Source organism: Alternaria incomplexa (genome assembly GCF_024043165.1).
Source record: "Alternaria incomplexa strain BMP 0042 chromosome Unknown scaffold_9, whole genome shotgun sequence".
Classification (NCBI taxonomy): domain Eukaryota; kingdom Fungi; phylum Ascomycota; class Dothideomycetes; order Pleosporales; family Pleosporaceae; genus Alternaria; species Alternaria incomplexa.
The window spans coordinates 1546669-1559083 of record NW_026249858.1 but is presented as its reverse complement, the minus strand read 5'-3'; the positions used below and the strand labels follow the sequence as shown (position 1 = coordinate 1559083).

Sequence of the window (12415 nt, the reverse complement as noted above, 5' to 3'; positions counted from 1 at the left end):
ATGACCACCGCCAAAGGAGATGAAACCTCCCGAGGTATACCAGAGCGGCCGCAGCCTACCCGAGCCACGTCCACCGAGCACGACTCCCTAAAGTACCACCTCCTCGGCCCGTCGCTCACCAAAGCCGGACAAGACAGCGTAGACCAATCGAAGGTCTCAGAGGTCATCTATAATGCATCCAAGGGCTCCAAGTTCTTCAACAACGAGGAGGTCAAGGACAAGAACCTCACCGAGAAGATCAACAAGATCCTGGAAAAGAGACGCCAGCTGGACAAGATCGACTTGACCACCGATCAGCGTAGAGCCGATGACTACATCGCTGAGCTGGAGCTGAGCAGGGACCTGAGCCAGGTCATCGTACACCTCGACTGCGATGCTTTCTATGCGGCAGTTGAAGAGCTCGATCGCCCGGAACTGAAAGACGTTCCGTTCGCAGTCGGCAAGGGCGTGCTGACTACCTGCAACTACCATGCACGCAAATTCGGCTGTCGCTCTGGTATGGCTGGGTTCGTCGCCATGAAGCTATGTCCGCAGCTCATCTGCGTTCCTATGAATTTTGCGAAATACATGGCCAAGGCCGAAGAGGTCCGTGAAGTACTGGCGCTATACGATCCGGACTTCCAAAGTGCGAGCTGCGACGAGGCATACCTTAATTTGACACAATACTGCCAGGAGCACCACATGACGCCTGAGGAAGCTGTCAGCCAGATGCGTGCAGACGTTTTTGAAAGAGCCAAGATCACCGTCTCCGCTGGCATCGCCGCCAATGCTAAACTTGCCAAGATTTGCTCGAATCAGAACAAGCCAAACGGGCAGTTCCTCCTTGCCAGCGACAGGCAGACAATCGTGGAGTTCATGAAGACCCTTCCTACGCGAAAGGTCAATGGTATTGGTCGCGTCTTCGAACGAGAGCTGGATGCCATAGGCGTCAAGACGTGCGGAGACATTTATGCACATCGAGCATACATGGCAAAGCTATTTGGGCAGAAAGCATTTCAATTCTTGATGCAGTGCTATCTAGGCCTAGGGCGTACCGTCATTAAGCCAGCGGAAGATCATGAACGCAAGAGCGTCGGCACTGAGACTACTTTTAGAGAGCTACAAGGCCGCGATGCCCTGCGTGACAAGCTTCGGCATATCGCTGAGGAATTAGAAGGGGATCTCAAACGCACCGAGTACAAAGGAAGAACCCTCTGCATCAAGATTAAGCTCCACACCTACGAAGTACACACGCGACAGACGACGCCACCCTTTGCCATTCACAAAGCAGACGACCTCTTCAAGTACAGTCTACCAATGTTAGAGAAGCTCATGAAAGAGATACCGAACATGAAACTACGCTTAATGGGTTTACGAGCTACGCACATCATCAGCACGAAGAAGCCTGGAATCGACTTCTTCGGCCGCGCAGCTAAGACATCTTCAACCACCACCACTAAGACTCCCACCTCGAAAGACGAAGGCACATGGGAGACATGGCCCGAGGAAGAGTTCGAAGAGGCCGCACGACAGGAACGAAACAACGAAATGAACGAACTAGAGAAGCTGTCTCAGGAACAGGAGCAACAGCAAGGTGAACAGCCGCCAGCCGAATCACAGTGGCAGTGTCCCATTTGCTCTATTCCGCAGGCGCCTGATGACGCGAGCTTCAACGCGCATATAGACTTTTGCCTTTCGAAACAGACTATCAAGGAGGTTGTCAAGTCTACAACGCCGCTGCCGCCCCCGCCGCCAGCTTTGGAGAAGCAGTCTAGTGTTTCCAAAACAGTGTCCAAGAAGGGCAAGCGCGGACGGCCCAAGAACGAAGGCACGTCTTCGGAGCAGGAAGCTAGGGAAAAGAGACGAGCGTTCTTTTCGCTCGGGAATGGATAGGTAATACGAATGTTATACGACTATTCGAAATACCGTGGCCAGGTGTCGCGCGCGTGATGTGATCGAAACGAAAACGTGGGGCAGTCGCGAATGCCGACTGTGCCACACGAATGCATACGTGAGCGTCCGTACCACGCAGCCGAATCTAAACCGACAAACGACAACACACGATTATAGCTCACAGCTTCTAACACATCGCTGCAATACGCGCATGCTATGCCGAGAGTGATGACATCTGCGCGTCCGGCTAGCCAGCACTTCTGGGAAAACGCAGAGCATCTTTCTCTTCGCATCTTTGCACCGGTGTGTGTTACATAGCCTCTTCTAAGACGGCTCGACTCCACAGCGCACAACATGCCGCAACAAGTTACAGTTTATCTGCACAAATGTCGGTGCTTATTTCCGATATAAGCGAGGACTCCTGGATCGTTGGTACGGCCACACGCGTAACCTATCTGGGACGCATGTGGGCATTGTCAGCCTCGCAGCTGCTGCCTTATCACCGGTGAAGGTATATAGCGCCCAAGGTTCTTTGGAAATGAGGGTTTTTTTAACTACGATGTTAAGCATCTTACTGAAACAGCGGCGAATTTTCTGGATTTCAGTCCAAGAAACGAGCGAGCAAATACTACGATTTACAGCAAAGAGAAGAATATTGACATCCGCAAACCCGAGTATCACAACGGAACATGAACCATGGAGAACGATCTAATGAACACTGCGACATCTATAGGGTCGGATTGTTTTGGGGAGATAGCCAAAATCTCCGAATACACCTTTGAGCGAGCTGATGCTCGACACTGGGCGTCAAGGCGCATCCGCTTCTTGGTCTATGATGACTCCGATGTCAAACTTGACGATTTCGACAGTGACGACGAAGAAGCGAAGGAACAATACGCTTTAGACTTGAGTCTTGGAAATGTCAAAGCCCGAGACCCAGAAGGAGGTGGCGAGGTTCCAAATGCAAAGGGAGCCAGTGTCGCTGAACGCTCAGAACAAGCCAACAAATCCACACAGACTAAATGCCGCGTTTGCGCATCATATCCCGAGTTCCCGCACAGGTGGAAGCCTAGAAAATTCCGTCTGGTCAATCCGGTGGTTGATCATCCGGAATGGTTCAGTGAGGACGGCGTCGGCTCGTGCGACATATGCATACATTATGTAGCGGTGTCATACTGCTGGCCTCCTCGTGGAGAGAACCCGACTCCGAGAACCTACACGGTCCGTGATCTCAACGGACGCGTCCGCGCCAGTCGCGCTCTCGATGATGTTCTAGATCGTGCTGTGGACTTTGCCAATTCGTATGGATTTCGCATGATATGGATCGATCAAGAATGTCTTCCCCAGCCGACTGAAAATAGCTCGAAAGAAGACTGGGACGAGCAGGAGCTTGGAATACAGTCGATGGATATTGTGTACAACAGAGCTGTGGTCACGGCGGGTTTGCTCGACGTCAAAATCACATCGCAAGAGCAACTTACAGCTATCGAGACTCTGTTGTATCCTGACCAACGGAAGTCAAGTATGATAGACCGCCGCTTCTGCGAACAAATCCTCGACTTCCTTCACAGAGCCAGTCAAGACCGTTGGTACACCCGTGCGTGGGTCGTCCAAGAGGCTATATGTTCTGGAGACGGACTGATGCTGGCTTTCCGGCGCGGTCCAGGTCTTACCTTCCAATCCAGCTTTCGCTTTGGGCGAGAGGAGGGATCGGATCTCCGTCCTTACCATTCACTCGACGATGATCGTGGGATCTGGGAGTCAGAGCTCATTTGCATGCACTTGCGTGGATTCTGGCGCATTCTCGACCAGATGCAATCTCTGCTTACACGCGACTTCGTTCGTATGGGAAACTATCTTGCCCGGTCTGGGCTCGGGTCAGAAGAAGTCTATCCGGGAGCTCGGTCCGTGCTTGAAGTAGCAGACCGCCTCCATCCGAGAACCGAGAAGGCAAACACGATCAATCAGATCGTACAGGCTCATACCGAGGGGTTCTACGGGAAGCGTCCTACGATCAACGCTGCGGGAGCTCTGACATTGCTGAAGCATCGAGAGTGTTACTTCAATGCTGATAGACTTGCTATCATAGCGAACATGTGCGATTACGACTTCCGATTAGATACAAGGAAAGTCAACGCCAATTGCAGTTCACTGCGCCTAGCTATATTGGCACTGACGTTGAGTAATGGCGACCTATCTTTGCTAGCACCAGAGGCATATCTACACGAGGGCCACGAGAACCAAGAAGAGACCTATGCTGGAAGTGCATCGAGCTCGACATTGTTCCAGAACATTTTCTTGGAGGCGAATCGAATCGATTACTGTGAAGTTCGCGACTACATCAACATACGACTCCAAACAAGCAGACAGGGTAGATTCACTGTCGACGGAATGCTTCTCCATTCGTATCTTTGGTCGGTCGATCGCGAAATCGACTTTACACCCATACAGGCGGAGTGGGCCGATACATGGGAATCCTACAAATGCTGGGTCATACTTTTTGAACGCCAGAAAGACGAGACCGTAGAACAAGCTCGTGCGCGTCAAGTGGCATTTATCCAGCGGTTCAACCAACCAAATGTAGCCACACAAGCTCGTCAGGATTTCCGCCGCTGGGGTCATATCCCAAACGGATCATCTGTATGGGGAAACCTCGACCATACCGGCATACAAGTAAAACGAAGACTCGACGCGAAACGCGTCAAGCAAGTACCCGCGATGCGCAACACAATCTCTCAGATCATCTTTGGCGTTCTCCGGTATATCAGGTATATGCTGGCCGCATCTGAAGACGAAGGAGAATTAATGAAGGGTCTGGCCAACAGCGTATGGCAATTCGTCCGCACAGATGGAGTCAGCTTGGAGCACCAACTACCAGACGAAGTCGACGATACGCTGTTTGCCCACCCCGACGTTGTGAACCAGCCTTTTGCCACGCTGCAGCTCGACGAGACTCTCGAGGCAAGCCTCGCACAGTTGTGGTTCATCGACCGCATCATGCAGCACGGCCGACTCTGGTGTGGAACCTACACGCCGCCCAAACGACCAGCCCGTCTTACCTCACCTCCCGGCTCCCACCCCAACACCACGTACGAAGAAGACCTAGCAGCGCACAACGAACACATATCCGCGATCCCGACATCCCAACGCTCAATCATAAGCCGTCAACTCGCACGCCAGTTCCTCACCGTCGGCGTCGAGAGCACGCTTGCTAGGAAAGGGAAGCAAGGGAGCACCCGCCACACCATGGTGACATTGCCGGAGATTCTGCGCAGGGATCTGTGGTCTGATCGGAAAGAGAGGATACGACAAAGAAGTCTCATGGCAGCCTTCGATGTGGATGGGCCTTGTCTAGTGGCCACGCCGTATAATCCTGAATGGGAGGTTTTTCCGCGCCCGAAGCTTCGTAGTACGAGTGTGTGCTGGGTCGTTGAAGTGAAAGAAAATGGAGGCGGTGCTGCAGGAACATCTGCTGGGACGGAGGACGACTCATCGGATGTGGTGGACTCTGATGTTGCAAGTGCGATAGAGGACAGGGGGAAGGGGAAGGGGAAGGAAAGAGCAGGCGTTGACTTAGCTGATGCTGAAACTGACAGAGAGGCTGATGATGGAAAGGCTGGGAAGGGGAAGGAGCAGCAGGATCTCGACTTGAGGGTGCTGAGAAAAGTGAAGGGGTTATGGCGGATTATGGATCTTCCTTCTCAGGTGTATCTGTTTAGTTAGGAGTAGTGCATTGAGCGGTAGGCATGTTTTGATGGCCCAGGCTGTGCATATTTTCGCCTGTACCGCAACTGTTTTCAACATTATGCACCATCCCTCAAGCTATGAAGAATCTAATGCAAATAAAAGCAATAAGGATATGTCCAAACCAAACGCTTGATGAGTTTATGATCATGGAAGATCTCTATACGTCGTCTCCTCCTTCGGATATTGAATCAACTCCTGACAACTATTATCGTGATTTTAGCCATTCCGGGCTCGAGGCTATAGCGTCCAGTTAAAATGCTCCAAAGGGGTATGTTTAATGACTGCATCCAGAAATAGCCACTTATTTGATGAAGAACAAAGCCTGTGGCTGAAGGCTGAAGTTTGAAGGGTAAAGGATGGATAGCGCGTAGGCAGGCGGCTACTCTCGCCCCACCAAACCCACTCACATCCCACCCGCGGACTCGTGCAACAGTCATTCTCCACCCAAGCGCCGACGAAGATCCCCTGCCTTTGCTGTTCTCGCGACTGGACCCTTTTATTTAATCATCACCTCCCTCGCTCACCACGACGGCGTCACCAGCCCCAGCCCCCGACAAGCCGCCAAAGCCGCCCTCGCCTCTGCGCATCGCCAGCCAGCTCACGACCGCCTCGGCCATCCTCTGGGACCCCAAGTTCACCTCGCGAGCGCCCCCGGGCAGTCTCCAGCCCGTCCACGCCGGCACGCTTGTCGCCCCGCACCGCACCGACTCGTCCATCAGCGTCCGTAACCTCGGCGACGGCTACACACAGCCCATCGTGCCTACCATGGACAACCGCCGACACCCCAGCTCCTTCCAGCAGCTCGAGAAGCTCGGCGAGGGCACCTATGCCACGGTAGGCAGGAGCGCCATGTCGGCTATACTGTGTGCTAACGTGCCCAGGTCTTCAAGGGTAGAAACCGCCAGACGGGCGAACTCGTAGCCCTCAAGGAGATCCACCTCGACTCGGAGGAAGGCACGCCCTCGACGGCTATCCGCGAGATTTCCCTCATGAAGGAACTACGCCACGAGAACATCGTCCTGCTGCACGACGTCATACATACCGAGAACAAGCTCATGCTCGTCTTTGAATTCATGGATAAGGACCTCAAGCGATACATGGACTCGCGCGGCGACCGCGGTGCTCTGGACCCCGCCACCATCAAGTCCTTCATGTACCAGCTGCTCAAGGGAATCGCCTTCTGCCACGAAGCCCGCGTCCTCCACCGCGACCTGAAGCCCCAGAACCTCCTGATCAACAACCGTGGCCAGTTGAAGCTGGCCGATTTCGGTCTCGCTCGCGCCTTCGGCATCCCAGTCAACACCTTCTCCAACGAAGTCGTAACCCTGTGGTACCGCGCCCCCGATGTGCTGCTCGGCAGCCGGACCTACAACACCAGCATCGATATATGGTCAGCAGGCTGCATCATGGCCGAGATGTACACGGGGCGGCCGCTGTTCCCCGGAACCACCAACGAAGACCAAGTGCAGAAGATCTTCAGGCTGATGGGCACACCGTCTGAACGATCATGGCCAGGCATCTCGCAGCTGCCAGAGTACAAGAACAACTTCCCCGTATACCACACCCAGGACCTGCGCCTTATATTGCCGCAAGTCGACCAGGTGGGGCTTAGTCTACTCAACTGCATGCTGCAGCTGCGGCCAGAGATGCGCATATCTGCTGCTAACGCGCTGTCACATCCATGGTTCAACGATCTCCCACAACGGCAGCAGGAGATGCAGATGCAGGCTCAAGCACAGGCACATGCGCAGGCCCAACAAGCGCAGATGGGCGGCTACCAGGTGCCTCAAAACGCATACTAGACGTATGTCCCCGTTGATCAAGAATCGCGAATTCGAATGAATCTCATAACGGCGCAACTGGAGGCTGCCTATACTGCACGCGAGTATCACAAGAGCGCGCCTGGGTACCAAACGAGTCGAGATTCGTATTGCTATAAAGGAGAATAGGTTACCTGGAATGGGCAAACGTACCGGCGAACGTACATCCCCGATGAGCATTGGCCCGCAGGGCCATTTTAGTATAACGGCGAGCGCTTCACATGGTTTGTAACCGAGCGAATGACCCACAATTTCTCTCTGGCGTCATGTCAGTTGCCACTGCGCCCGTACGTGTCGATGGGGAGGCTTCGTGTGTGGAATGGGAAAACTTTTTTCATGGTTGGGATGGGGCCACTTGATAAGGGTGACTCATTCAGGAGATTTATAGACATGCGGCATGTTCTTGAGGTCGTTTTTTGGTTGGCATCTTTAGATGGCTGTGGAACGTATATTTATTCCATGAAGCCCTTTCTTATTGGGTAGCTACTCTTAAACAACGACGCATTACTACGAAGGTTTACACTGCTTTGACAAAAATACCACATATTCCTTTGTTCAATGTTTCCAGTGACGGGTACAACGCGTATGGGCGAGCTTCTTCGTACGTAAAGTTCATAAACAAGGTACTTCAATCTCTCTTTGACGAGTGGACGAGAGTATCGTCTTTGCCATCGTCACCCAGGTGTTCACCTAGACCCTCAAGCCTGTTTACTACCCCGTACGTTAGGTCTGCCAGACAGGACTGAACTGCTACTTATGCTAAGACCTGCCAATCAATACCCGCCAGAATCCATTTTATTCCACTCACGCCAGTTCCACAACTAGACCTGAGTGCATTCCAAGTCACATACACCAGAAAATTCAGGAAGGCGGCTATTGAAGAGCAGCTTCCAGTGTGTTCACTGTCGGGGCGGCGTGATGCAACTTACACATCTCTTATGACAACTCTACCGTCTTTATCACCCGGCATAGACTACACTTTTCATTTTGCTCGTGGACGTGCTGGCTCTATTATCGATCTTCTTTTTCACACTGACGTAATCTTAGAACTAGCATATACAACATCCCCAGCCGAGCTAGACGTTCTGAAAAACATCCCATACGACCTCAGAAAGCCTACGAAGTGCAGCTCAACCTATAACACCAAGCTATTCCCCAGCCGTCAGCTGCTAGAACTACACCGTCTCGTCTCGCATGCATAGTCATTCTTTTCCGTGTTAATACTACCGTTATCTATGGTATAAATACCCTACTTCTAGCGTAATGCCTAGTCTTCTACTCCCCAGTAAATCACCACCTGCGACTTCTCGTATCTGCGAAAGTGTCTCGTCTCTTCGTCTAGATCCTCGATGTTAAGGAAATTGTGAGTGGGCTTGTTTCGGTCTGCGTTCTCGCAGAACCATTCTAAGGTTGGGTGAAAGGGACTTTTGCTCTCTATTACATTACTTGGACAGTCGCAGAACACAGAACTATATCCTTGTCTTAAGCTCGAAGCTATGCAGGCGACATAACGAGATTGGAGTGCGCAATGGCTACTAGGTCGTGTGCGCTTATTAAGTGTCGCGAGTGTAGATAAGGTAGTAGGACGACTAGTTAGAGGGGATGTGTGTTGAGAAGCTTAGATCGAAGAAGGAGAAGAGGGAAGAGTAAGAAGAATAGAATGAGAGGGTGATAGAGGCTTCGGGAGGAGCGGAGAAAGCAGGGGATAGCTGTGATAGCTGATGCAGCGAAGGAACAGATATATAGAAATACATAGCGAGATTTGAGTAGATCGTGATAAAAGGAGTGCGAAGTACAGGAAGCCTTGCAGTTTTAATAAACGGATAGAGAGATAGGGGGTGTATACTGCGATATAAGGCTCCGACCTGCCTTACTATGGTTTTTAGCACTTTTACTTATCCTCTCTCTCGCGAATAATGTGATATTGCATTTACTTTGCTACAACATCTCTCTAGACATTGCGTAGTTCCTACAAGAGAGCAACGCGCATTCCTCTACTCGAAATATATAGGTGTCTCTATATCTTCCTTGCCCTACCCGAAAATGCTCAATTGTAGTTGACAACAAACCAAGACACGTTCTCGCTTCATAATCTTGCTAAGACACTATTAAATTGACGAAAAGCGCTACACAGATATTGCTAAGAAGATGTTCGCGCGTCTATTTGCTCAATTGTCTCTCCATGCCTTCTTGCAGCATTCTATTGGGCTACCCTGTACTAAAGCAGCTACGCTTCGCTTCTTTGGATTGCTCTACATGCTGCGGACGCGGGAGAATAACAAGAGTTACGCGCGACTCGCTCTGAGACGTGGTAAGTTCTCCTTGAATTGGTTCTTGTCCTTGTGCATTGTTAGTCTCTTCCTAAGACACGAGGGCTGAGTCTCGCGACTTACGCCCTTGCTTTACTTCTGATTAAGCACTACGACTTTGCTGTCTCTGCTACTTTGTGGCTTCTCCTCCGTCTTGTCTTCGCTATTAGGGCGTAGTCCTAGTTTGGTCTGGTCATTGAGATGGTTCTTTGGTATACAGTGTGATCGTGATAGCTTTGCTGTGATTCTCAGCCAGTCACTGAGAAGGGAGCGTAACGAAGACAGGAACTGCGAGCGTAGATGCGCAATTCCATCCTCACATTCTTTCTTTAGACACCAGCAGCAGCACATCATCGTTGTATACTCTGGTCGTTGAGAAGGAGCTCTACCGAGAACCATGATACATCTTAGCACTGGCACATTCGTGACAGCAATCGATCAGATAGGATGCGAAGGTAGTGCCAGTCTATACAACATCAATTGGCCGTATCGACTCGTGAGAATGGGTCGTCTTTGAAAGGATGAGTAGTGTTTGAGAATTGACGATCTCAATCTTCATTCCATATTTACTTTCGAACAAAAGCTTGTACGGGTAGACGGATCTAGGCGAGATGTCAGAAAGATTAGGTTGGTACTTCGCTTACTTGTTTCAGATTTCGGGAGTGAATGCCGTGATTGTGGTGAAAGATATTTTGTGTGTTTGGGAGAAGTTGAAGAAGACGGGTACTCTTCCGTTCGGCCAACGCGGACTCCGAGTGATGCGTCCACCGCGCGAATAGAAATGTATGTCAACTTTTTCTACGCAGGATACTTACCCCGTTCCAGTTACTGGTGGTGAGACGGCTGTTATTCTCTTGACGAATAGACTTATGATGTGGTGGCGTGATTGCTGCATACCTAGGTAGCTACCTTGGTAGTCTCGAAGCTCTATCGGTAACTGTGAGCATGCTCTCGCAGTCGTCTTGCGATCGCACTCGTCTCGGGATAATTCGATTGTAGCGATTGTAAGCGGTACATTGGGTGGTTGGGTGTGTAACCTTGGAAGGGCGCTGATTTGCCGACAGAGTCTGAACTGGTACGTCTCCGTTTGCATCCACGGTACAGCGATGTGCTGTCCTAGTCATATTACTTGTCAACAAATCTCTTCATCGCACAACAGGGCGTCTTGGGGATACCATGATGCTTTTCTCGATTCATTGCACCAAGGGAAGACCCAGTTTTAGCAAAGCAAGTTGGTAGATGGACTCCGTACTGTGCGTACCTGACTGGCGATACAGTCGTCGAATAGTCGGTAACATCTGACGTTCAAACAAGATATGCAAAGGCCATGATGATCATTCCATGTACAAACAATCCGTCTGACGATGTACGCTGAAGCTTACCTGAGATGTGCAGCCTGAGCTCAGGGCACTGACTCTTCCCGCGTTGTACCTCGTACGAACCTCACAATGATGTGCCGGAGGTATTGCCGTATCTAGTTTTTGATCTGCCTTTCCACGATCCATGACTCAATCAGCATAGACGGATGGCCTTACATTGTTTCGACAAATCGGACGGGCAGTTGTGCCTTCTGTATTGGGGGATAGAGTTCTATCCACACCATGCATGAAGCTGCATGATGTCATCGCAGGAAACCGCTTCCTTTTGACCCAACATCCATCTCAATGAAGCCATATCGCATGTTCGAGACACCAAAACGCCATGTTCATGCTAACGAGTGACGTTGGCTTCAGTCCTCCGCGGAGCTCATGCCAAGCATCACGAATCTTACCAATGGCGCAGCCGCTAGCGGAGCATAGACATGGGAAGGTACATACATAGCATTGCTAACGCCCCGGATTTACAACAAGCCTCAACACCATCGCTTATTCACCCATTACCAAGACAGCATCTCACGAACTTTTGAGTTTCTTCGTGGGCAATCTTGCTGCCTTCCGAGCCATGACGTGTGGCGTACCTATGATACGACTGGTGGCAAACCTACTTCTGGAGGCGGGTCCAGCGTGTCTCATTCGCGGTCTCGACGCCGTTGAACCAATTTTGATCGCTGCCGGCAGCATCTCGGAACCTTGACTGTCTCGATCCGACGGTGGAGACCGCAAAAGGCCCTTTAGGAAAGAGGATATAAGCCATGAGGGAGTCGCTACTGTCCCCAGTACAGAAACTCAGAGTTTGCTATCTCGTGCGGAGAAGCACAATGGTCGACGACGCCTCGTGGCGAATGCGGCATCCCATGCAGCCCTCACTCGCTACGCTTACCAGGGGTATTTCCGCGAACCTTACCAACGCATCGCCAGCTGCGCCTCGCTGAAACTATCCATCGAATACGGATTCGGATTATGGCGACAGTCTACCTTACCTCCCGACCAGATGCATGACCTCTGTCGTACCTGTTGGGTGGCATGACGACGACTGCGCGGCAAACACCGGCCCATACCGCCAATTAGGTGTACATGAAATCTCTCGAGTATGGAGCAACTGTCGGCGCCATTGCTCCGTTTCATGACCATCCCGTGGGACATGGCCAGTCAGTACCAGTTTTGATGTTCGGGAAGCGGTCAGTCCGGAGTTGAGGCCTTGTCGCCAGTTGGAGCAGTGTTCAGAGCCCTGACATCCCGTCATGGAGACCATTTAGCCTCACGGACGGATCCCCTCGTCCTTGCCCAT

The 12415-nt window shown here is 51.5% G+C and overlaps 3 protein-coding genes across 3 annotated transcripts; all 3 read left to right on the top strand.

Moving 5' to 3' along the window:
• Positions 1-1872, top strand: J4E90_006872 (uncharacterized protein; the record flags this gene model as incomplete). The annotated part of the gene is made up of 1 exon (XM_051436414.1): positions 1-1872. One exon carries the CDS (start codon positions 1-3, stop codon positions 1870-1872), a length of 1872 nt encoding a protein of 623 aa, XP_051290208.1.
• Positions 1873-2894: 1022 nt separating this feature from the next.
• On the top strand, positions 2895-5595 carry J4E90_006871 (uncharacterized protein; the record flags this gene model as incomplete). The annotated part of the gene is made up of 2 exons (XM_051436413.1): positions 2895-2901; positions 3038-5595. The coding sequence occupies 2 exons, from the start codon at positions 2895-2897 to the stop codon at positions 5593-5595; spliced, it is 2565 nt and encodes an 854-aa protein (XP_051290207.1).
• An 850-nt stretch (positions 5596-6445) lies between these two features.
• Positions 6446-7421, top strand: PHO85 (negative regulator of the PHO system; the record flags this gene model as incomplete). The annotated part of the gene is made up of 2 exons (XM_051436412.1): positions 6446-6453; positions 6515-7421. The coding sequence occupies 2 exons, from the start codon at positions 6446-6448 to the stop codon at positions 7419-7421; spliced, it is 915 nt and encodes a 304-aa protein (XP_051290206.1).
• Between the last annotated feature and the right edge of the window lie 4994 nt (positions 7422-12415).